This window comes from Leptonychotes weddellii, chromosome 15, assembly GCF_054177405.1.
Source record: "Leptonychotes weddellii isolate Sample4059 chromosome 15, ASM5417740v2, whole genome shotgun sequence".
Taxonomy (NCBI): Eukaryota; Metazoa; Chordata; class Mammalia; order Carnivora; family Phocidae; genus Leptonychotes; species Leptonychotes weddellii.
In genome coordinates, this window is record NC_138383.1 from 41,936,776 (window position 1) to 41,962,134 (window position 25,359).

General features: G+C 61.8%; 2 protein-coding genes across 2 annotated transcripts in view; both read left to right on the plus strand.

Moving 5' to 3' along the window:
* Positions 1-669: 669 nt before the first annotated feature.
* On the plus strand, positions 670-13,678 carry DRG2 (developmentally regulated GTP binding protein 2). The gene is made up of 11 exons (XM_081805620.1): positions 670-2,621; positions 3,243-3,303; positions 4,855-4,945; positions 5,581-5,653; positions 5,747-5,837; positions 6,718-6,815; positions 7,217-7,293; positions 8,477-8,565; positions 9,370-9,428; positions 12,456-12,509; positions 12,835-13,678. Exons 1-11 carry the CDS (start codon positions 2,550-2,552, stop codon positions 12,919-12,921), a joined length of 852 nt encoding a protein of 283 aa, XP_081661746.1. The 5' UTR covers positions 670-2,549; the 3' UTR covers positions 12,922-13,678.
* Positions 13,679-20,981: 7,303 nt separating this feature from the next.
* Positions 20,982-25,359, plus strand: part of MYO15A (myosin XVA) — a 50,793-nt gene continuing 46,415 nt past the window's right edge. Inside the window, exon 1 of the mRNA XM_081805621.1 lies at positions 20,982-24,635. Within this exon, the coding sequence (XP_081661747.1) occupies positions 20,982-24,635 (3,654 nt within the window). The remainder of the gene's footprint in view (positions 24,636-25,359) is intronic.

Genomic DNA, 25,359 nt, shown 5'->3' on the forward strand with positions numbered 1-25,359 from the left:
GGCTCGATCCCAGGACTCTGGGATCATGACCTGAGCCGAAGGCAGACGCTTAACCGACTGAGCCACCCAGGCGCCCCTTGTTTTTGTTTTGACTGACCCATTTGAGAATAAATTACAGACCTCATGCTACATGAGCTTTCACCCCAAAATATTTAAGCTTGTATCTCTAAAGAATAAGGATATATTCCTACTTAGCCACAAACTGTCACACCAAACAAAATGAACAGTAATTTAGGAATGATCTAACGCCTGGACCACATTCTAATTTCAACACTCACCCCCAAATGACCTTTGTGGCTGGTCTAAGCTGTCTGGGACCCTGTATGTGTTCTCTCCACCTGCTCTAATCTAGAATGGTCCCTTTTGTCAAGATCCTAATTTTATTTTTTTTTTAATTTTTTTTAAAGATTTTATTTATTTATTTATTTGAGAGAGAGAGAGAGAGAGAGGGAGAAACAGCATGAGAGGGGATAGGGTCAGAGGGAGAAGCAGACTCCCCGCCGAGCCGGGAGCCCGATGCGGGACTCGATCCAGGGACTCCAGGATCATGACCTGAGCCGAAGGCAGTCGCTTAACCAACTGAGCCACCCAGGCGCCCAAGATCCTAATTTTAAAGAGACCAGACGGTGGTCCAACAGAAAGTCCATGGTCTGGAGCTATCTGCTGGCTTCCTCGTGGTGTGCTTTAGCTTGCTCGTCTGTTCGTTGTATTCCTATGAGCCTAGAGTCAGGTAGGAACCCAGGACTTGTGACCAGGTTCCACATAGGAGCTGGGGTGGACCTCATTTTGTACCATGCCAAAAACCCCTGACCACTGGTTGCATTTCCAGAATGGCTTAGGGGGAGGGATGCCCTGTCTCCCTTCTGCATGGTTGTGTTAGCCTCCCCCCCAAGCCCAGACAACTGGAAAGTCCGCTGCAAGGTGCTGCTACCGTGGCTTGCGGAAGTCAGGCCGTCAGCATCCCCTTAGTAACCTTGACGCCAGTGAATTGTCCTTGCCTGGGAGTTTTGTTAGCTGCGGGAGAATGTCAGTTTTCCAGTTCTCCTCCTCCTGCCTCACTAATTAGCTGATGTTTGTCTGGGGAGTAGCACTTTCTCTCATCGGTGTCAGCTCTTTGGTTAGCCTGAAAAAGTTTCTGGAAAGGCAGGACGAGTGCGTGTGTGCTGCCCTTCAATGACCAGCAAGATGTTGGGGTCAGAGCTGTCCCACAGGGTGACCGGTAACTATTTTTAGGCTTTCATTCTTGGGGCATTGTTATGGACATCATCAGTTTTCACCTGTTCTGGATTTTACTTCCAACCCGCCAAGGGCTTCTTTTCCAAGCCCAGGCTCGGAGAAGTGCTTTGTTTACCAAGGGTTGTGCCCTTGAGGGTCTGGCCCTGCGGCCAGATCCCACCGCCCTGCTGGGGATCTGGGCTCTCCAGCCATGGGAGGGCCAGGCCTCCCCCTGCAGAGGCCAGACAGGGTTGGCGTTTCCTCCTGTTGGCCTGCAGCAATGGGCACTCAGGGTCTCGGCAGCCAGGGCTCTCAGGGCCACCCCACCTGCCCATACCTGTCTGCCCCACCAGGTTTTTCTCTCTCCTCAGGTTTCTGAGAGGCCCCCCGGGCGGAGAGTTTCTGGATTTGAGGCCAGTGTTTCTTTGAAGGTGTGAAGGTTGGAGTGAGAGGTGCCCCCAGCCTTCCTGGTTGCCGGAGAAGCAGGGCCAGGTGGCCTGGTCACAACTGCATCTCAGGCTGTTTGTTCCTGGTGCCCCGCTGACTAGGCTGCGGGGGACAGGAGGCCAGGGCTGGGTTTCTTCCCCCTCTGGCTCTGCCCACTGCTTTGCTGGCCCTCTGGGCCACTGCATCCATCGCTGTGGTCTCGCCACACTCTGGTGTTGGCCTACCGTGTGCTTTCTCATCTCCTTTCACCCCATGCAGCCCCCCACAGTGGGGACCGAGCAGATGGCTAGCGTGCATACGAAGGACTTGGACGCTCTGGAGGAAGAAGTTTCTTGCCCCGGGGGAGCCCGGTCACTCTGACTCCCAGCCAAGCCACGGCTCTGGTCCCACAGTGTACCGTGGCATGAGCGTTCCCATCTAGATCCTTCCCAGCTCACCCCTTCCTGCCTGGCACCGCTTTCTCCTGCCAGCTGGCTCTGTCTCAGACCATGTCTGTCCCCTTGCACATCTCACCCCGCCCTGGGTGAGCAGCCACTTTGAGTGCCATGGGCTGTTGCCCGCTTGAAGTTCTCTGGGGCCCAGGAGGGGCTGGTGGGTTTGGTGGAGCTAGGGCGGGGGCCCCGATTTAGAAACCAGTTCCCTGTGTCCACCTGAGACAGGCCTTGAGGCCTCCAAGGAAGGGACTGGCCCTCTGGTACCCCACCCGCTCTCGGCAGGGCCAGAGGTGACATTTCCGGCTGTCTTCTATCCCCACGCTGAGGCTGAGGAGTCTCTGTGTTGCCTGCATCCGGCAGGCTCCTGGCCCGTGGGGAGCCTCCCAGGAGGCTGGGACTAGACTCCTCACTGCAATGACCTCCTTTTTCTCCTAGTCCACCTTCTTGAGTCTAATGACCTCCACAGCCAGCGAAGCTGCGTCCTATGAATTCACCACCCTGACATGTATCCCTGGGGTCATCGAAGTAAGTTGGGGTGTGCTGGATTCCAGAAGGGGGAGGGGTGTGTGCTCAGGTTTGCGGTGGTGTGGAGGGATGTGGTGTCCATGCGGAGGGAGACGGCTCTGAACTGAGCTGCTTTGCCCCAAAGCCCTGGCACTTCAGGATTCTGGCTGCTGAGACCCCAGAGATGCCTGACTGGTTCCAAGAGTCGGGCCGGCCCATGGCAGCTCTCCCTGGCGCCCCACTGTGCTCTGCTGTCCCACACCGCCCCAGCTTGGGTCACTTGTTGCTGGCTGGCCGGATCCCTCTGGCTCCCATGAAGCTTCAGAGCCTGGGGCAGCTGGGGTCCTGGGGCCTGGAGCCTCCATGCTGCAGGGACGTTTTTGTGGAGTGCTCTTACCATCACTGAAGACCCACTGTGGTGGGATCGTAACACCTCGAGAGCCCCTCCCCACGGCTCCTCAGCTCGCGGGAGAGGGTCTTTGCCGGGCTGGAGCGGTGAGAAGACAAGGCTTGGGCCTGGCCCCGGAGGCTGACCCCAGGGTTTCCCACAGCCCCTGCAGTGCAGGCTGTTGTAGGGCTCCTGGGCTCAGGCAGGCCCTTCCTGCAGGGACTCCTCCCCTGACCTTCTCTTCCCCATTCTAGTATAAAGGGGCCAATATCCAGCTCCTGGACCTTCCTGGGATCATCGAGGGTGCAGCACAAGGTAGGAGGTGACAGGAGGGTGGGAGACAGGGTGGCTCTCAGCACCCCGGCCCGCCCTTCCAGAGGGTGTTGGGTACTGGCCTCACTGTTAAAATCAGACGTGGCTCCGGGCTTGGACGGGTAGGGGGAGGCTCGCAGCCTCTCACACTCCTCCGGCCTCGTACTGTCCTGGCTGGCCCCATCTGAAAGCCCAGGAAACTGAGGCCCCTCGAGGTGAGGTGACTTGCCCAAGGTCGCATAGCTCGCCTGACAGGTTTGAATTCGCTCTTCTACTCCATGGGCTCCAGCGCGGCCCTGCAGGGAACCCTGCAGGGAGCGGACACCTATCAGCTGTGCTTCTCATCCTGGAGCCCCATCCTTGGTTGTTTTGGTTTTATGTGTTCTGAGATGGGAACATGCCCGTGGCTTCTGGGGGCGGCCCGCAGGGGGTGCCCCACAGCCTCGCAGAGATGGGAACCAGCTGATGGTTCTCTGGCAAGCGCCGGGCTGTGTGCTGGCCACTGTCTCAGTCCTCAGCTGGCCCTGTGACTTAGCGAGTGTCACCATTTCCTTTTCATAGCTGGGAGGAACGTCAGGGATGATAGGTAAAGGGTCTGCCCTGAATGACTATTGACCCACCAAGGGGCAGAACTGGGGTCGGCACCTGCCTCTCTGGCTCTGTAACCCCGGCATGGCTGGGCAGCAGGGCCTCCTCCCTGCAGGTCCAGTTGCTGTCTCTGCCCTGTGCCCTCCCATACCCCACCGTCATCGGGGCAGAGTCCTGCCTACTTGGACTGGGGCAGGGGGAGTGGTGATGGTCCCCCAGGAACCTGCTGTCCCCGCTAGCATCGTGGGGCCTGTGGGTGGTCTGGCCACGGTGAGGGGAGTGTGCGGGGAGTGTCGGGAGGTAGCTGGCCCGTGAAGATCACCAGGCCCAAGTCCCTCTTTCTCAGAAGAGGGAGGCCGGTCATGGCTGAAATCTATACTACCTAGATCCTAGTGCTGTGACCTTGGCAAGATGCCTGGCTTCTCTGGTGGTCTCATAACCACAGGGTCTGATCTTTATGTGGCAGTTCCTAGAGCACCTCTTCCTGTTGCGTCTCGTGTGATCCTTTCTGCAGCCCTGTGGGGGGGGGGGGGTTGTCGCGCCCGTTTCCAGAAACGGCACGTGTGTTGAAATCCTCAGACCACACTAGCTTTGTGATCTTAGGCAAGTGAGTGAGTGTCTCTAAACAAGGTCTCGGTTTTCTCATCTGTACAATGGGTGTGATGCTGCTGCCTGTACAGAATCGTTTTGAGCATTAGGTGAGGAAATGTTCATGAGGCCTGCCGCGCGGTAGGGGCAGGGGGAGAACGTTACTTCTCCTAGGGTGGCGATGTCAGATTGCTTTCTCTCTGCGAGGCTCCATGAGTAAAACACCACGTGGATTAAAGAACAGCGCCGGGGAGATCCCAGCCCAGGGCTGCCACGTGGCAGAGACCACGGTGGAGCTGTTAAGGACAGGAGTCTGGGGCCCTGTGGGCGGGGGGGCGTGCCTCTGTCACCGTGTGACCCCATCTTCCCCCTGTCCAGGGAAAGGCCGTGGCCGGCAGGTGATTGCTGTGGCGCGCACGGCTGATGTCGTCATCATGATGCTGGACGCCACCAAGGGAGAAGTGCAGAGGTCCGCGGGGTGGTGTGCTGGGGGGGGCAAACTGATACATCTGGGGAGGTCCCTGGGCGGGCTCGTGGGATGCTGTAGCTACATCTACTGTGTCCCTGAACTCACGATGGGTGGCCCAGGGGCTGCTTGGGCCCCTCCCACGTGGCAGCAGCGGCAGGCCTGTCCGCAGGCTAAACCCGTGCGGTCAGCCTGGAGCATCCTCTCGGAGAGGCTCGCATCTGGCATGGAGGCGTCTGGAGGCTGAGGACTGCGCTGTGCTGGCGGAAGCCTCTGCCACCGGCCCCTAGCTGGCACAGGCTGTCCTGGCTCTGGCTCCTGCCTGCCGAGGCTGTGCCTCAGTTGCTGCCCAGAACCCACCGGGAGCCCAGCCCCAAGCAGCAGCTTTATTCGTGCCCTGACCTGCTGGCTGAGGGGCACACCGGGCCTCCCTCTGTGTGCCAGTCGCAGACCCAGCCAGAAGGTCCAGAGGCTCCCCCTCTGCAGCTTTGGGTTGTTGGGAAGGAACATTCTGGGTTCCTAGTGGTGGGTAGGAGGGCACTGGTCTCCCTCTGGGTGGGCAAGGGCTTCCTGTGGACCATGGAAGCCATCCGGCCTGCCTCTGGGCACTTGTGGAGGCTCATGGGGGCTCTACCCAGGTCTCTGCTGGAGAAGGAACTGGAATCAGTGGGTATCCGCCTGAACAAGCACAAGCCCAACATCTACTTCAAGGTGAGGCCCCTCACCTGTAGGCCAGGCCTGGGCAGGTTTGGGATGATTGCCGCTGCCCCTTGGTGAGCAGCTCTCCCTCCCTCTCTTCTCCAGCCCAAGAAAGGTGGTGGCATCTCCTTCAACTCAACAGTCACGCTGACCCAGTGCTCAGAAAAGCTGGTGCAGCTGATCCTGCATGAGTACAGTATCCTTTCCAAAAGCAGCAAGGGAGGGGCAACGTGAGACAGAAGGCCTTGTGGCCCAGGATGCTAACAGACCACACCCCAAGCCACCCCAGATCCATCCGAGCAGCCACCAGGAAGGCTGCAGCCCGGTGACATGGGGCACTTCCTGTCCCCTTCGCCTCCGTGCTCACCAGGCTGCAGGCTGCCTGGGCCACAGCCGTGTACTCAGCAGGGCCTTCCTGACTCCCTGCCAGGTTCTAGGCACTGGTAGCCAGTCACATCTGGAAGGAAGGTGAGATGGTGAGGGAAACAGCCCCCAAGGACAGAGTTCCTGGCCTGGGGAAGCCTCAGGGAGAACCAGGGGCCTGGCTGTTCACTGCTAAAGTAACGTTGGGGGCCTAGGTGAGTCTCTGGAGGACCCTGGAGGACGGGGCAGAGCCCCAGAGGTAGAGGAGCTCAGCATATGAAGAACTCACCATGGGACAGGCTGTCTGCGAGGTCATGAGGCCCCTGTCACCACAGGTATGCAAGCAGAGGCAGGGTGGCCTCCAGAGGAGAGCTTTGCATGGGGGAAGGTGGGTTAGAGTGGTGCTTGCAGACAGTGCTCTTGGCACTGAAGCCTGGGGTTCCACTGAGGATTCTGGCAAGTACATTTTTCTTCTTGCCTAACTGTGAAGATTGAAGCCACTGATTGAAACTTTACATGTTCTGGTTCCTTTTGAAAAAAAAAAAAAAAATGAGGGCACTCCCCAAACTTTACCATCTTGTAAAACCTCCAAGGCAGATGCCCCCTGAGGTCCCTTGCAGCACTGTGTTTCTTGGCTGGCCGTTCCAGCCCCTCCGCTGCGGGGACATGAGGAGCTGCAGGTGCATGAGTGGCCCTTAATCCGAGCCCCTCAGAGATCTTCAACGCGGAGGTGCTCTTCCGAGAAGACTGCTCCCCGGACGAGTTCATTGATGTGATTGTGGGCAACCGGGTGTACATGCCCTGCTTGTATGTGAGTGGCACCAGCCCCCAGGGTGCGCGTGCGGGAGGGAAGCTCGCCAGGGGCCGACCCGGATGCGAGGCAGCCTTCCCAGAGGAGCAGGAAGAGCCTGGGGCTGCCTCCACCCTCGCCTCCCCTGTCCCCTGGGGGCTGCGTGAGGCTTGCACACCTGTCTAGCTTGACACTGGGGCTCTAGTCCAGCCTTCCCTTCTGGGCGTGGACAGCGGCCTCAGGCCCCTGCAGCCTTTCCCCATCCTTGAGGCGGTAAGGAAGGGAGGACATGGGCATTGGCATTGCGCCGAGGCCCGCAGAGGGAGGAACTGTGGGCCGAGCCGAGGCATTTGGGGACCCATTTCCTGCACTACTTTGTTCCATTCCTTCCCCAACACCTACCTCCCCGGTCTCATTCCCAGGTTTATAACAAAATCGACCAGATCTCAATGGAGGAAGTGGACCGCCTGGCCCGGAAGCCCAACAGTGTGGTCATCAGGTGAGCTCTCGGCTGCCCTGAATCCTTCGGGTATGTGAGCTCATCAGGGCTCCCGGGCACCTTGGGCCACGCAAGCCCCCCATGTGCGCCCGGGGCAGAGGAGACCATCTCAGTAACGGCTTTGACCTGGTCCTACCCCGGATCGGCCTGGGCAGAGTGGGTGATGTGCGGTGGGCTCTGCTTAAGAAAACAGAAGGGAAATAGTACCACCGATGTAGATGGTTAATAATCACTAAGAGGCTTCGGAGCCTAGTAGTTAAGGGCAGGCCTCAGAAAGCCCAAGAGTGTGAGCCAGCTGCTCCTGGTCCTCTGGAAGATGCGGCTTCCACGGCGTCCACGGCATCCTCGGCGTCCTCCGCGCCCATGGCGGGCAGCGTGGGCAGTAAGGGGAACCCAAGTCATCGGGTGGGTGGGGCCATCCTGGCCCCGCCCCCCGGCCCTGCTTGGACCGATGGGTCCTGGGGGTGCCGCCGGCACTGTGGCTGAGGGCTGTTTGTTCTCTGATCACCATCCCTGCAAATTCCTCCTTTGGAGCAGCCTCGGGCTCCACTCTGCCGGCAGCACAGCTCAGACAAGGCTTACGGGAGCGGGATGCTGAGGGACCAGGTGGGGTGACTGGTGCAGATGATGGGTAAGGGTCCTGGACCGTCTCCCGGGCCTTGCCGGCTACTGCCAAGAGCAGCAGAGAGCGGGCGTCCTTCCTGAAGGACAGCTCAGTTCCTCTCCTGCAGCTGCGCGCCAGGCTCCTTTCAGGGGCTGCGCGACGACAGGCTGGTCCTCTGGGCCTGAGGTCACCTCCACACATACCTTCACCTGCTGTGCTCACAGCGTGTCAGCGGAGGTCAGGGTACCCGCTCAAGGTCACGCCTCCGCAAACGATGAAGCCGGGGGCCGTGCCATCACTGACAGCCCCACTGGGCTGCCCTGTGCCCGTCGCTGTCCTCCAGCACCTGGCAGGAGGGAAGCCCCCGCAGAGCACCGCAGAGACCCCCAGGAGAGACAGCCGAGCTCTCCTGGGCGTGACCGTGGCTGTGACCAGAGGCGCGGGCAGCTGAAGTGTCAAGCTACTGTCGGATCTGCGGGCTTAGTCTCCCACGGGTGCCCGCTGGGCCGCCCTGGCCCCGGTGCCCTGGCCTCCGAGCCCGCGGGGGCTGCTCTGACTGGCCGCTTTCCTCCCTGGCAGCTGCGGCATGAAGCTGAACCTGGACTACTTGCTTGAGATGCTTTGGGAGTACCTGGCCTTGACCTGCATCTACACCAAGAAGAGAGGCCGTGAGTTCGGTGGCGGGTGGCCCTGGGCCGAGTCACCATTCCTGTGGGGCTGCCAGGCTCTGCCTGTGGCACCCAGAGGGCCCAGTGCCCCCGGCTCAGCGTGTCCCGTACAGACCGCAGCTCTTCTGCCATCTCACAGCTGGCAGTGCCCTCGGCCCCAGGCTGCTAGAGCCCTCGGCTGAGCCTTTACAGAATGCCGCTCTCTGGGGCCATTGGCCCGGTCTTGGGGACGCCCCCCGGGGTGGGGGGGCAGCAGGCTAGAGGCCGGCCCGTGGTTCCCCACGGGCTACAGTGATCACCCCCCTCCCGCGCCGCCTGGGTCAGCACTTGAGGCACGTGAATATAGAGGAGCCTTCACCATGCCCCCCCCATCCACCCCTTGGGGCACACGTCTCACACCCTGTGACCGTGCGGCTGGGTTCTGGCAGTTTGCGTGGCCTTGACCTTGTCGGCAAGGGAGAAGCTGCAGCTGCCCCGGACTGGTCACCAGCAGCTGTCACGTCTTGACAGTGCTGTCCAGAGGCTCCGCGTGGCTGCACTTAGTTAGGGCTCTCGTGGCTGGTGGGGTTGCAGGCCGCCCGAGTCCTGGACGTGGATGTCTGTTGACTTCCTGTGTTAAGGTCAAGGTTGGAGAACACCGCACAAGGATCCGTAGGGAGGGTGTGCCAAGTGGTGAGGGGAAGGCTAAGCCAAGGCTGGGGGCTGGAAGGGCCTCTGTCCCCTGGTGGAAGGCAACCACAGGGCAGCTTGGGGCCATAACTGGTTGCCTCCCTGTCCCCCCACCTCCGATCTCTTCCTTTGCAGAGAGGCCAGACTTCACAGATGCCATCATCCTCCGGAAAGGGGCCTCCGTGGAGCATGTGGTGAGTTGCCAAGATGTGTCCAGACGGCGGGTCAGGGAGCTCTCCGTGCCCGCTGCGGGGTTTGGCCGGAGGCTCTGCCAGCCTTTCGCTGATGTGGGTCACCCGCTGTGGTAGCAGAGTGGCCGTGGGCAGGCTCCGGAGTTAGACCTGGGGTCGCCTCCCGGCCACCATTCCCAGCCGCATAGCGAGCCCCCAAGCCTCCCCCGGAGGCAGGGGTGTACCTCCCGCCCCAGTGGTGGTCGTCTCCCTCCTATCACACGCTGCTGCCCTGGGGCATCTCTGTATTGTTAACTCCCAAGTTGTGTTTCCCCAGTGCCGGCCTGTGGCTCAGAGTAGCTGCCTCCATGCCCTTGGCCCCTCCTGGCTTCCTGTCCCCCAGTCAGCCCCCCGCGGCCCTCCCTGCTCCCACATCCTGCCCCCCCCCCCCAGCCCCAGATGGCTCTGAATGCTTTTTGCACTCAACACACATTTACTGAGCACGTGGGTAAAGCACTGAGTAAACAACGCAGCCCCAGTTCCGGCCAGAATGGGGTCCTTCAGGGGCAACAGATGCCAAACACCCAATGACAGAGCTAAGAGGTCACCCCTAAGGGGGAGTGCAACAAAGTAAGGCAATGGGGAGTGACCCTGGGTCTACACAGAGAGGCCACATGGTCTCGGGGAGGGGACCTGATTGGGCCTGTAGACCAAGGAGGACCTGACTGGGAAGAGTTAGGGGTGGTGGAAGCCCTCCCAGGCAGGGGAGCGAGGTATGCAAAGGTCCTGAGGCAGAGGGGCGCTGGGCTGAGCCTGTGGGCTCAGGGAGAGGAGTGTGGGTTCCATATCTGGAGTTTTGTTGCAGGCCCAAAGGTCACCTGTCCCAGAATGTGACCCTGCACCACTTTTTACGAAGGCATATGGGCCCTGCAGGAGCAGGTGACAGCCCAAGAGCCTGGGACAGTGTACCAGGTCACACAGACAACTTAAGGCTTTGGTTTTGGGGGGTTTTGTTTTCCATCTAGCTCATTTCTTTTCAGGATCTGTCCGGTGGACGGGTGGTGGGCTGGCCTACAGGCTATGCTCCCGCATTCATTCATTCAGCAAGCCCAGCCTGAGGCCCCTGCCAGCTAGAGGCCCCAATACAAACAGGCGGGGTTCGGCCTTGAGGGCCAGCATGGCTGGCAGAAGCCACATCCCTTAGATGACTCATAAGGAGCTCCGTGGGGGAGTCCCTGTCCCTGCAAGCCTGTTTCAAAACCTGTGGCAGAGGTGTGTCCTGGGGACTGAGCAGCTGTTGGTATGGGGGCCCCCATGTGCTAGTCCTCTGTGGGGTTCCCCTACACCCCCTGTGGGTACTTTCCTCTACCCGCTCACGTCCTGGCGGCTTGCCCAAGAGGATGTAGGACTTCAGCCACTCCAGGAAGAAAAGCGGGAGATAGCAGGAGAATGGTTTTCTAGGCAGGGGGAATAGCAGGTGCAAAGGCCCAGAGGCAGGAGCGAATGTGGGGAATGCTCGCTGTTTGCCATCAGCTGCCCGGAGGGCCAGAGGCAGGAGGGGCTAGACCTAAGGGTGAGAAGTGCCCAGTGGGGTGGGGAGGGGTTTGGGGGGCCCGGCTCCAGAGCCTGGACTCTGTCCGCGAGAGCCTTGCTCTTCAGTGGTCACCTCCTCCCTGCTCGCTCTCCGCATGGGTGCCTCCCTCCTGGGACACCCAACTGTCCCAGGTGCCACAGGGTATACGAGAAGGCCTGCCTGGATGCCGACAGCAGGGGCCCAAAGTAGAGGAACCACGTAGACACTGGAGCCAGGCAGACGCAGGGTCATAGCCTGGTTCCCCCATACTGTGTCAGCCTCCCTGTGCCTCAGTTTCCTCTTCTGGGCATAACAGCCCCAGCCCTAGGGCCTCCGTAATGCACCCAGCCTCGGCCCTGGTATGCATTCAGTAAGAGCTGAGGAAGGCCTTGCCTCCAAAAGGGTCGTGGGCCATAAGCCCCCAAAGCAGCGAGGGCCTCGCAGGGCTGTCAGCAGTGAGAGGCGCGGTGGGCACGGAGGAGCAGGAGTGTCCCCATCATCAAACAGTATGCTCTCTCCCCTCGTAGGAAAGATGGCCTGGGATGACCTTCCATTGTCCCCCACTGCTAGAGACAAGTGCAGAGAAAGGTAGAGGAGGCCCAGAGCAGGTGGGAAATGTTCTCTCAGGCTCAGCATCTGCACAGGAGTGGGGGCCGAGGCATCGGGGCTCTGGCCAGGACCCACAAGGCTTGCGGGCACCGGGGGGGAGAGGCAGCACCACACGGCCTTCCCTCCAGCCCCCCTCCACTGCGCCTGCCCCCCGATCTCAGGGGGAAGAGCTGCCCACCCCTGCAAGGCCCCCTCCTTCCAGCTTCCTTTAGAAGCCCTGGGATTCCGGAGGTGGGGCTGGATGATGTCCTGGGCGGGCAGCTCCAGGTGCCAGCTGTGGCCAGGACGGTGACCAGGTGTGACTCCAGGCTGAGGTGCGGTGTCCGGAAAACCACCCCTGCCCATCCGAAGGAGCATCTGTCAGGGGTGTCACTCAGGCAAGGCTGGCAGGAAGGCTGCTGACAGCCAGATCCAGACCTTCTTCTAAAGCCTTCGAGAACATTTTTTTTTTAAGGATTTTATTTACTTATTAGAGAGAGAGCACAAGCAGGGGGAGTGGCAGGCAGAGGGAGAAGCAGGCTCCCCGCGGAGCAGGGTGCCCAGTGCGGGACTCGATCCCAGGACCCCGGGATCATGACCTGAGCCGAAGGCAGACGCTTAACCGACTGAGCCACCCAGCGCCCAGGGTTTCGAGAACATTTCTAATGGGCACCACAACCTTTGGGCCAGCCTGGAAGTGGGAGCATCAGAACAGCCTGCAGCCATGAACACGAGACTGGATCGAGCCTGTGGTGTTCACAGGCCATGGCTCTGAGCGTCTGCCAGCGGAATTGCTGCTTCTTGCCACCTGCCTGGGGCTTGGGTGTGTGGCCAAGCTCGGTGGGCTCGGGTAGAGACTCCTCTCACTGTCCCTCTCTCCCATCCTCCAGTGCCACCGCATCCACCGGTCACTCGCCAGCCAGTTCAAGTATGCGCTGGTGTGGGTGAGTCTCTGGGCCGGAGATGGGTGGGGGTCCTGCCCAGCATCGCCCCCGGGTTGGGCGGGGGCACGGCGTTCGTGCTGCTCTGTGCGGTGTCCCAGTTCAGGGGCGTGCATGCTGACCCCTGCTGGCCTCTCCCACTTTGGGATCCGGGGATGGTCAGGCCCCTGGGGACATCTGCCAGTGCTGGGGCCCCCACTTCAGACTCTAGCGTTCACAGCCCCCCCAGCGTACCTACAGCCCCCCCCACCTTCCTCCTGTAATAGCTATACTAGGCGTGGCCCTGCTCAGGACAGAGGCTGACGTGGCCCCTTTGTCCCCTGCCTAGGGCACCAGCACCAAGTACAGCCCGCAGCGGGTGGGCCTGACCCACACCATGGAGCACGAGGACGTCATCCAGATTGTCAAGAAGTAGTGCGTCCTGCTGGGCCCCCTGCCTGCCCACCCTGTCTCCCCCGGGGAGTCGGACCTGGCCGGACACACCAAAGCCCAAACAGGAAATTCACACAAATACATACACCCCAGGAAGGGGTCTCTCAAGTCTCTGCTGTTTCTGGAAGTTTCTTCAGTAGGCAGATGATGAAGAGTGTATTGGGGCAGAGGGACATGGTTGGGGAACTTGGGCTGGGCTGGTGGCATTTGCCACGAGACTGGCCCCTTGGGTGGGGGTTCTGTGTTTGGAACACTGGGCCTGCGCCCTGCCCCTGGCCCCCGCTCAGGCACCGAGGGGGCAGGTTGCCCCCCCTACCCTGCAGCCAGGGCCTCATGCGGACGGCTTGCTCAGTGCTGGGGCTCAGAGCCGAGCCTGCCCGGGTCCCTGGGAGCTGTAGTTTCTGTTGGGGCGGGTCCCTGGGAGCTGTAGTTTCTGTTGGGGCCCCTTGGGCCGTCAGCTCCTCCCAGCCTGCCTGCCACTCGGGGAGGGGGCCTCCCAGGACAAGCCCTCTGCCCCACCCCAGGGCTGCTCCATGGTGGCCTTAAGCCCCAGCTCATGCCCTCCTCAGCCCGAGGAGTCCTGATGTACTGCGCTCCCAGGGCCACCCCTGCCCGGCACTGACCCCGTGACCCGGGGCCTGCACAGACGCCTGGAGTGGTGGCTTTGGTGTTGGGTTTCTGTACTTTTCCCCCAAGCCCCTGGTCTTGGCTCTCCTTTCTACAATAAAGAGTGGAAACAATCCCTGTTCAGACTGAGGACAGTTCTGTCAGTTTGCTGAACTCTGTTGCCAGGCTGGGTCAGGGCCAGCCACGAGCCTGGGCTGTGGCAGAGCAGGCCCAAGTCTGGGGTACAGAGGAGAGTGGGGGGGACCTCCAGGGTGCTCTCTGCCCTGGAGGGTTGGCTAGGGACCGTGGGCCCCAGATGCGGCACCTCCTGAGGCCAGGCCTGGCTGCCAAGGTGGGCAGAATTCTCAGAAGGCCCTTGTGGCTTTCGGGGTGGCAGGGAGGCTCCCCTGTGAGAGCAAGGTAGCCGGGTCTATCATCTGTTAGCTCAGCAGGCAGGGCTGGACGGGCCTTGGTATGGTGCCAAGGAGCGGCAGCAGGTGGTCAGTGAGCCCCTGCATGCCAGGGTCGGTGCGGGGCCATCCTAGCAGCCTGTTCTCCAGGGGCAGCAACTTGCCCTGGGCTGCTACAGCTTGTAAGTGCAGAGCTGGGATCTGAACCCCAGCTGGGGCTTCTGAGCCACAGGGGAGGCTTCCCGGAGGAGGTGGGCCTTTTGAGAGTGAATCATAACAGGTTTTGTGGGGCTCCCAGGCACTGGGCCGGCAGGAGGCGGCGAGGGCTTCCCCGGGGGTCTTCAGGTCCAGCTGGGCTGTGGAGCAGGCCCCCTGCCCCGCTTTCCAGGCTGTTCCTGGCTCCTCTGTCAGCTGCTCGGGCTCCTTTCCTGAGACAAAACAGGAATAATAGACATCATTAAATATACATGGGGCCCCAGGCGGTCGGCGTGGTGGGCTGGGCCTCCTTTCCCCGCAACACTGAGCGGCTCTGCTGGGCTGGCCATGCTCCTGGGGCCAGCCACAGGACCCCCATTAGGCGGCATGCAGGCAGGGAGCAGGCCACGGGACCCAGGTAAGAAGACCCCGGCCCTGGGCCCTTGGGTCTGCTACAAGTACCTCTCCCCGGGTTGCAGGGAGGGGAAGAAGGGAGAGGGCAGTGGGCCTCGCCCCTAACTCACAGTGAGGCACTCCCTGGGCCTCGGTTTCTTCATGCATAAAATGGGCGTGATGCCCACACAGTTCCCCTCTCGGTGAAGGTCGGATGCCAAGACAGGTAAGTGCTCCGTGGCTTACCTCAGCCCTTCTCCCCACGGCCACCAGGCCCGGCCACGAGGTCCCACGTAAGGGTTTCTGCCTGGGTGATGGTCACTGCTACTTCTTGCCTTGCTGGTAGGGAAGGGCCCCTTGTTCACAGAGCATCAGATCCAGGCCTATTCTGTGCACCAGGCCGGCTGGGAAAGGGTGGGAGATGAGGCCAGAGGTCCTCAGGCAGTATGGGCTTCGGGCAGGCATTGCCAAGGGTCTCCAGCCACTGGGCCACCGTGTTCCCCACCACAGACGGGCTGTTTCCTGGGCCACGTCTGTGCGTCCATAAGTCCGGGCAATCTGCTTCTCTGTGTTGAATGTTTGGTTCTCTGGATGGGTGGCTGGCATGGTTATGCTGTCTGGACCCGTGTGAGAGCCGAAGGAACCACATGCTGTGCACACCCAGGTCGGTGTGAACTGACAGCTTGCAGAGGGGTGTCCTTAGGGCTGAAGAAGCCCCTCAAGAGCCCCTGAGGTCCCTGCCCCCCCCCCACCAGGGTGAGTGCCAAGCGTTGGGCCCCGCCCTAGACGGCCACCCTGTTCCCACCGCTCACCCTCCCTGGGCCTTCTTCTGTGCGGGGAGGCTCCGGCCAGGCTGATCCGAAGCCCCTTCCTGCTCAGAAGATCGTGAAGGTCAATGATACCCACGCCCTCACTCAGGCCCGTCCACAGACCACAGGGCTGCATTCCCAGAGGGCCCAGCCTGCAGCTTGATAAGACTGGGGGGGGGGGGGCAAAGGAGCCCGGGGCATGAATATTCATCCACATCTGTGTGTTTCTGTCCGTGTCCCTCCTGTTCAGCTTAGATTCCATGCTTCCTCATTTCAGAAACCTCCTTTGGCAAGAATCCCTCCCGCTAAAGCTCATCTGCCCTCAAGATCCCCTCTGGCCTGGCCCCAGGAGCGGGGCTGGGGGGTTTGTACCATCTGTTGCGGAGGGTCCCCCCAAAGCAAGGCCTGCCTCAGGTGCTCCCTCGGCAGCTCTTCTAACCGCCTCTGCTCCCCTTGAACCCCAGCTGGGAAACTCCTCATCTTCTCCAAACGCTCCGGCTCATCCACACCTCCATGATGAAGAGGCCGAGTCCAGGCCACCTCCTCTGGGCCTTCACACCTTCACACTGCATGGATGACTCAGCCTCCCTCTGTTTGTCTCAATTTCTCTCTCTCTCTCCTGGCTCGGTCCCACTGATTTGCCAACTAATCTGTATTAGTTTGCTCATGCCGCCGTAATGAAATATCACAGACTGGCGGTCCTAGACAATAGAAATTGGTTTCTTGATCCCTGACAGCCCCCCCCGTGCATGCTACCGTTCTGGAGGCGGGAAGTCTGCGATCAAAATGGCAGGGTTGGTTTCTCCTGAGGCCTCTCTCCTTGACTCAGAGGCTCACAGCACCCTCATCCGGCCTTTTGTCTGTGCGCCTCGTCCACTGAAAAAATTATGAGCCCCTGGACATGTCATTCCCTGTGGCCACCTGCTTTTCGTGGCTTAGCTCCTCCAAGTACCCCTCCCCCATGTCAATCTCACCCACCAGCTCTCCCCAACATGCTGCCTAAACAGCTCCTGCCCCGGCCCGATGTCACTCGTTTCTAGACAGCGACCATTTCTAACCACATTTACCTGGCCCAGCAAGCTTGGCACAGTCAGTAAGGGCCGGAGTGGGAGACCCCCTACTTCTTGCTCTGTCCTCCTACACAGGCTCACCCCCACCCCCTGCCTCTGTTTCATCTGACCTGTGGATCTAAATTTCCCTGACTCCTCATCTGGACATCCCATGGTCCCCCCAAGTCCTAGAACAAACCCCATCCTTCGCCACACGGTGGCCCAAAAGCTTTTCCCACGCCACTTTCCAAGAAGCAATGTGAGGCAGTGGTTGAGAGCATGGACACTCAGGAGCCAGACTTTCCAAGCTCGAATCCCGTTTCAGGCTGTGTGGCCTCAGGCAACTCACTAGACTTCTCTGGGCCTGTCTCCCCACCTGTAAAGTGGGAAGAATAGTACCTACTTCCCGAACTCGCAGTGAGGGTTGAATGAATGCTGTGTGGCCGGGTAGTTCTCACTTCCTCGCTGGGGGTTCTCTGCTGGGTGATGGAACCTCTCTAATCCGGAGCCCTTCATCTACAGGATGGGAAGAGCAGCTCCCACTTTACATACCGTGCGAATCTAGTAAGATACTAGAGCAAAGCATTCCAGACCAACCCTGGCCCACAGTAAAACTTGCCAGTGTTGGTTTTGTTATTTTCAAAATGCGTATGTGGTCTTGGCACTCCTGACAGCCTAAAACCCTTCCGAGGCTCCCCACTACTTTAGGGATAGAGACCAAAATCCCACCCCAGCCTCCAGGTCTCATGGGGCAGGTCCCTCCTGCCATCCTGGCCGCTTCTCACTCCACATGCTCTGCATCCCTTTGCCCCTCTCACCACTTGGCCTTTGCACATGCTGTTCCACCTGCCTGGAACACTCTTCCCTCTTTCATTTGATTCGCTCCCTCTCATCCTTCAGATCTTGTCTCAGGGTCACCTACTCAGGGGCACCTTCCTGGTCTTCCAATGCACTGTTTGCCCACCAGGGTTGTGGCGGGCCTGGCCTCCAGAGCCCTGCTCATGGCTAGCAGTGTCCCCCTTGGGGTGGCTCTTTGCTTCAAGTCTGTGTCCCTGTGACCCTGGGAGTTCCACGAACACAAGAGACTGTGGCTGGTTCCACTCAACTGTGGGAGCCCCTAGCACCCAACACAGTGGCTGGCACCGAGACACGCAACCAACATTGAGGAATGAATGGACGGGTGAGAACCTTGATCCCTGACAGCCCCCCCGTACATGCTGCCGAGGCCGGGGACACTGAGAGGGAGATGGGACCCACACCCACCGGAGAAGGGGCAGCCCTGGCTGACTGGGGCCACTCTCCCCATAGCCTGGGGGCAAGCCTGGGCCCCAGAGACCAGAAAGGACCATGGGAGCAGGCCCTGCTGCCCACAGTAACCCAGACCACCTGCCCAGAGCAGACAGGATGCCCTAATGATGGCAGTTTACCCCAGGCTAGGCTCTCGAATTCAGTGCTTGCATCAGCCCTGCACGGAGAAGGGGCCATCAGCACCCACACTTACGGACGAGGAGACCTAGGCGCAGAGGCTGCATGACTTGCTGTGGTCAGATCCAGGACAGGAACGGGACCTGACCCAGGGCTCTGAGACACCCCGCTCCACATCTGCTGGGCTCCCTGGAGCGCCGTGGGCCCTCCTGCAGCAGCACGGTTCACCTCTCTGAACATCAGTCTCTTCATCTGAACCAAGGACCCTCCACTTAGAGCAGACAAAGGATGTGGCTCTGGGACATGTCCTTGAGCCCGAACCTACCCTGCCCGCTCTCCCTAGCCTCAGTTTCCTCAAATGTCACATGGAGCCGGGGGACGGGGTTGGGTCTTGTGGTCTCAGGCCGACATTCTTCCAAGAGCCCCTCTAATGGGGTGTTTCCACTCTCTTTTTTCCATTAATGCACTCACAAGGTTCAGAAATCTGAATGATACAGAAAGGTTTATAGCCGGATAACCATTTTCATCAATTTCTTGAATACCTTTCTCAGTATTTCTACATGTGAATAAAAGCAAATAGCAATCTATATTCCTTCCCCCACACTTGTTACAAGAAAGGAGGCCCGGGGGTGAACTGTAGTCAATACTGTTCTGCGCCGTGCTCCGGTCATCAGCAGATTCTGCGGATCGTCCCCTATCCACAGACAGAGATTGTCTATGGTCTTTTTTACGGCTGTGTAGTACTCCATCGGGGAACGCACCACGGTGTAGGTAGCAAGGGGCAGCTGAGAGTGCCAGTGTCATCTCCATCCTTCCCCTTGTGCAGGAAGGAAACCCCGGAGGTACTCATGACGTCCCTGTAAATCCTATTGGCTCCGCCTATAAAATGTACCAGCGTCCCACCATTGCCCCCTAGCTCTGCTGCTTCTGGCCCGGGCCAGGCCCCCGGGGTCGCTCAGCTGGACCACACACAGTGGCTTCCAGGCCAGTCTCCTGCTTCTGCCCTCGCCCCCTGCCCTCTGTCCTCCTGAAGCAGCCAGAGGGGTCCTGGGAAGACTGAGGCCAAATTCCACCCCTTCTCTGCCACAACACTCTCACTGCGCCACCCTCACTTGCTGTCAAGGCCGAGGCCTCACCCTGACCTGTGACCTCACCTCCCACCTTCGCCTCTCACTGCACTCTGGTCACCCCGGTCTCACTGCTTCTCCATCACATCAGGGCCCTCCTGCTCCGCCCAGGGGTCCCTCCCTCACCTCCTGCAGCTCTTGGCCCCAGTGTCACTCCCCAGTGTCACCTTCCCCAGTCCCTAATCACTGGTTGCACATACACCCCCTCCCTGCTTTATTTTAACCCACAGCGCTCATCACCATCTGACCAATTATAGCTCTTCCTTGTTTTCCTTGTTTGTTGACAATCCCCCCACCCCTGTATGTCAACTCCACAAGAGCAGGGTTTTTCTGTCTCCTTCTCAGCTGTATCCCCAGCGCTTTGATAGTGCCTGGCCCACGAATGAACAAACAGCGAATGCATGCTGGCTACAGCACCCCAAGGACAGAGGCCAGGCTGGCTGGTATCCAGGTGGGAGCCCCAGACAGGGACACGGCCTGGGCCATCGCTACTGACATGTCAGAGCTAAGCACCGTGGAGACCTCGGTGCCTGATGGATGGAGGCCTGCCTGGGTCTCTGGCTTGCCCGGGGGTTGAAGCAGGACCTTCAGCCCCCAAAACTCCTGGAAGGCCCAGGCTCTGGGGTCAGCTCAATTAAGCCCCTGCCTTCACCTAACATTAATTGAAGATCTGTGTTCAGCCATTCTGAGCCCTGTATGTCCAGATCCTTGATCTTTGGGCAGGGAGGGGCGGGGAGAGAACCTGAGGCTTCAGGTCCCAGAGCTGCTGCCCCTGAGTTCACACCCCGCAACCCCCTCGCCCCGCCACCACACACCCACTAACGAGCAACAGCCACTACCACTTACGATGCAGATTCTCCAAAGTGGACTGGTCACTGGCCAGACAGTGGGTACCTGGCCTTGGGGTCAAATGTCCACACTGGAGCAATCAGCTGCACCCAGAGAAGGCAGGGGCCACAAGAACACTGCCTTCTCAGGAAGGGCAGAAACAGGGAGGAGAGGCCAGGGCTGGGGAGGCAACCCAGATATGAGCCATGTAGGTGGCATCTCCAGCCACTTATGACACCCAGCAGCTCCATCCAGTCTTGCTTCCTCATGAAGGAGACAGGGCATGGCTTATCACTCCCATCCTACAGATGAGGAAACTGAGGCCCAGAGAGGACAAAGGGATTTCCCGAGGCCACACAGCCAGTCGCCAGCAGAGCTAAGAGTCAGAGCCAGGACTGACCCACCCCCTGTTTTTGCTACCCCAGCCCCCCGGCGTGGGGCTTCGCAAGGCCCTGCTGGAGTTCCACTAAGACACCCCCACTTTGTCCTGCCTTCTGAGCTGGCAGCCCGGTTCTCCCCAGTGCATTATTCATGTTCCCGAGAGCTGGCCAGGTCTGGTTACACTGACCACAGCCCTGGACACCTGCTCTGCCCACTCCCCTCCTCCCTTGCCCAGGACCTGCTGGGTCCAAAGTTCCCCTCCAAGGTAACTCAGCGGGCTTTGAACCTCCCACCCTGGCTCAGGAGAGGTGGCTCCCCTCTGGCCCAGGACGCATGTGCTAGGTGGATTCCCGCGGGTGGCTTCCCTGTTCTGGGACTCAGAGTCTCCCTCTGTGAAGTGGCAGTGACCCAAGCATTCACTTCGGTGGGCTGAGGCGGCTGAGGCACAGGGAGGGCTTGACCCGACAGCTCGGTTGTCCTCAGGGCGATTCTCAGGCCAAGATGGTCGCCCCCAGCACAGGCCTGGCCCAGGCCTCCCCTGCTCCCTGGTAAACAACACCCACACACTTTCCACCACTGTTGGGGTGAAACCCAAGGCGGCTCAGGAGGAGATGAATTATGGATCCGCCCTCCCGGAACCCGGTGGCAGCCAGAAGCAGCTTGGCTGTCCCTCCCCAGGCCACCCAGGCCAGTCCCGGCTGCTCCCAGCCCGAGGAGGCCGCGTGTCCAGCGGCGGGCAGGAGACGCAGCGTGTCCCTCTGTCTCCAAGTCCCAGGGCTCGTGACACGGGCCGAACCCCGGTGGGGAGCAGGCAGCCACCATGGCAAAGGAGGAAGAGGATGAGAAGAAAGCTAAGAAAGCGAAAAAGGGGAAGAAGGCTCCAGAGCCGGAGAAGCCCAAACGGAGCCTGAAGGGGACGTCGCGGCTGTTCATGGGCTTCCGCGACCGCACGCCCAAGATCTCCAAGAAGGGTCAGTTCCGGAGCGCGTCGGCCTTCTTCTGGGGCCTGCACACGGGCCCGCAGAAGACCAAACGCAAGAAGAAGGCGCGCACCGTGCTCAAGTCGACGTCCAAGCTCATGACGCAAATGCGCATGGGCAAGAAGAAGCGGGCGATGAAGGGCAAGAAGCCGTCGTTCATGGTCATCCGCTTCCCGGGCCGGCGCGGCTACGGCCGCCTGCGGCCGCGCGCCCAGTCGCTCAGCAAGGCGTCCACGGCCATCAACTGGCTCACCAAGAAGTTCCTCATCAAGAAGGCCGAGGAGTCCGGCAGCGAGCAGGCCTCGCTGGACGCCTGGCTCAACCGCTCGGGCTCCCGCGTGGGCTCCCGCAAGCTGCCCTTCCCGTCGGGCGCCGACATCCTGCGGCAGGGAGGCCGCCTCCGGAGGTTCCCCCGCAGCCGCAGCATCTACGCGTCCGGCGAGCCGGTGGGCTTCCTGCCCTTCGAGGACGAGGCCCCGTTCCGGCCCTCGGGCTCCCGCAAGTCGCTGTACGGGCTCGAGGGCTTCCAGGACCTGGGCGAGTATTACGACTACCACCGCGAGGGTGACGACCACTACGACCGGCAGTCGCTCTACCAGTACGAGGAGGAGGAGCCCTACCTGGGCTACAGCGCCTACGGCCCCTACGGCCCCTACGGCCCCTACGACCCCTACGACCCCGCCTGGCCGCCCTACGGAGACCACCCCCACGGGTACCCGCCCGAGGACCCCTACGACGACTACCACCCGGACTATTACGGCGGCCCCTACTACCCCACGTACCCCTACGGCTACGGCTACGACGATTGCGAGCCCCCGTACGCGCCCCCGCCGGGGTACGCGTCCCCCTACAGCTACTATGATGCGTACCAAGGCGAGCCGTACCCGCACGGCTACGACCTGGACCCCTACGCACCTTATGAGGCGCCATACCCGCCCTACAACCGCCCGTACGACCTCCCGTACGACGTACCCTATTTGGATCCCTACGGGGTGCCCTATGGCGCCCCCTATGGCGTCCCCTACGCCGAAGACATCTACGGTGGCGGGGACCCGGCCATCTACCCTCCCGAAGCGCCCTATCTTTACCCAGAGGAGCCGGCCTTCGCGTACCCGTGGGTGCCGCCGCCCATCCTGTCGCCCCACAACCCGTACGCCCACGCCATGGATGACATCGCGGAGCTGGAGGAGCCGGAGGAGGCGGGCGGCGAGCGGCAGAGCACCTCGTTCCGCCTGCCCAGTGCGGCCTTCTTCGAGCAGCAAGGCATGGACAAGCCCGCCAGGTCCAGGCTGTCCCTCATCCGCAGGTTCCGCCTCTTCCCGCGGCCCCAGGTGAAGCTGTTCGGGAAGGAGAAGCTGGACGTGTCCCTGCCCCCGTCCCTGGACATCCCTCTGCCCTTGGGGGATGCGGACGAAGACGAGGAAGAGGAGGAGACGCCCCCGGGGCCCTACGCCCACCCCTTCTGGGGCTTCCTGCCGCCGCGCCAGCGCAACCTCCAGCGCGCCCTGTCCGCCTTCGGCGCCCGCCGCGGCCTGGGCCTCGGCACCGACTGGGGCCGCCCCCCGCCTCGCCCGGCCACCTCGCTGGCGAGGTTCCTCAAAAAGACGCTGGCGGAAAGGCAGCCCATCCCGCGGCTCAGGAGCAGCCAGAAGGCGCGGCTGCGAGGCCCGGCGGTCCGGGAGGCGGCCTACAAGCGCTTCGGCTACAAGCTGGCCGGCATGGACTCCGAGCGGCCCGGCACGCCCATCGTGCTGCGGAGGGCCGAGGCGCGGACTCGCAACAACAACAACTCGCGCAGGCCGCCCGCGCCCGCGCCCGCGCCCCCGCCCCGGCCGCCCTCCCGCTGGAGCGCGCTCCTCTCCCCGCCCGCGCCCGCGCCCCCGCCCCGGCCGCCCTCCCACTGGAGCGCGCTCCTCTCCCCGCCCGCGAGCCGGCGGCCGCCCCGCCGCGGGCCCCCCGCCGCCCCGCCGCGAGCCCCGGCCCTCTCCGGCCTGCCCCGGCCCGCGTCGCCCGACGGCTCCCTCCGCCGGCGCCCGCCGCCCTGGGCCGCCCCGGCTCACGTGCCCCTCACGCCCCCCGCCCGCTGGTGGGCCTTCGTGGAGCCCCCTCCCGCGAACCCCGAGGTGCCCCCCGAGCTGCTGGCCGTCCCGGGCCCCCGGCCCTCCTTCAGGGGCTCCCGCCGGCGCCCCGCGGCCTTCGGCCTTCCCTGGACCCCGCTGCCCTCGCGCCAGCCTTCGCTGAGGAGCCTGCCCCGCCTGGGCTACCGCTCGCCCGCGGGGGGCCCGTCCCCTCAGCCATCCCTCCGCGCCCCGCCTTTCCAGCCTCCCTTCTCGCCCCCGCCCCGCCGGCCCCGCTCGCTGCGGGAGCCCCCGACCCCGCGCCGCCTCTCTGGGCGCCTGGGCCCACCCCGCTCGCCCGTGCTGGGCTCCCCGCGGCCGCCCTCGCCGCCCCCTCTGTTGGGCCACAGCTCGCGGTGCCGCTCCTTCAACCTGCCTTCGCGCCTCCCGCGCGCGTGGCGCCGCCACAGTGAGCCGCCCACCAGGGCCGTGAAGCCGCGGGTGCGCCAGCCCTTTCCCCCGCCTCCCAGCGCTGGCTCCTGGCCCGTGGCGGCAGCCGCCCCTGAGCCCCGGGAGAGCCGGCGCGAGTCTGAGGACTCAGACACACCCTGGACGGTGCCCCCACTGGCCCCCAGCTGGGACGTGGACATGCCGCGCCCGCGGCGCCCACCCTCACCCTGGCCAGGAGGTGCAGGCAGCCGCCGTGGCTTTTCCAGGCCACCCCCTGTGCCCGAAAACCCCTTCCTCCAGGACGTGGGCCCTGTGCCCTGCCCTGCCTCCCGGCCTGAGGAAGCAGCCTCGGACCTGACCAGTGTCTTCCTGGGTAGATACCACGACCCAGGGCCTGGACAATTGGTAAAATCAGCCAGCCTGATCCCTGAGAAGCCGGAAGAAGAGGCCACTCTGGGGGAGCTTCAGCCACCAGCAGAGCCTGAGCCCTGGACCTCGACACCCCCCAAGGATTCCCCGCCAGAGCGCAAGGCGCTAAGGCTCAGCCTCTCCTACCCACTGGCCACGTGTGATAAGATGAGAGCCACGTGGCCACCATGGCGCCGCTGGGGAACACTGCCCAGTGTCCCAGCCCCCTTGGCACCCACTGGGGCCCCAGGGCCCCTGGCCAGGGCGGGTGAGCGGCGCCAGGAGGGCCCTGGGCGATTTGCGGTGGTCATGCCACAGGTGCAAAAGCTCAGTGCTTTCCAGCGAGTTCGTCCTGCCGCCCTGCGGCCCCCTGTCCAGGTGACCCAGGACCCAGAGCCCAGCCCCAAGCCAAGAGCCTGGAGTTTGCTCTGGTCCTGTTTCTGGCTGCCGGCAGAGGCCCATCGACCCTGGCCACGAGTGCTCACCAGCCCCCAGTCCTGCCGCCTGGGCCCTGGAGCCAATTCCCTGCCCCATGGGGGCCCCTGGGACGAAGTTGGCCCCAAAAGCTGGTGGAACAAGGTATGAGGGCATAGGTCAGAGGGAGGGTTTGGGGGTTCGGTCCTGAGAGACAGGGCAGGAGACAGCCTCACGATCCTGGTGAGCCGCTGCCTGCTTGGGCCTCAGTCTTCCCATCTGTAACCTGAGGAGAACAGCCTTTGGGCTCCCAGAGCCTCTGGGAGATTGAACAAGAGGATGCCCAGCATAGGTGGGCACGGTGCAGAGACTCCAGAAACTCCTCCCGGTCAGTTTAGGGAAGGGCTCTTGTCCCAGCCTGCGCTCTGGGCCAGTCTGGATGGCGTGTCTGTCCCCAGCAGCCCCTCAGAGATTTTGTCTGAGTACAGAACTTCAGGACATGCCTGTCCACCCTGTCCCATCCTCACATCCACGTCCATACTGTTTCTCTTGCCACCTGCTGACCCTTCCCCGGGCTGGAGTCTTTCTCTTTTGACTTCCCGCTTAAGGGCAGTTCCCTGGGCTGCAGGATTCTGAACTGTCCGAGGGCGAGGGGCTCGGGAACCAAACTTCCAGTGTCCTCATGGAATGGGGAGGAAACTGAGGCCCAGAAGGTCACACGGCGGATCAGGGGCCGGCCCAGGAGTCTGTCTGGGCCCCCCTGTGCGGTGCAGGGCAGGTGGTTTGTCTGAAGGGTGCCAAGCTCGTGCCTGGCTACCATGCTCATGGCGGAACGCGAGCCCGATGCTGGGTGGCCCTCAGTGCAGGGGGGTGGTCACCGGAGACTCCC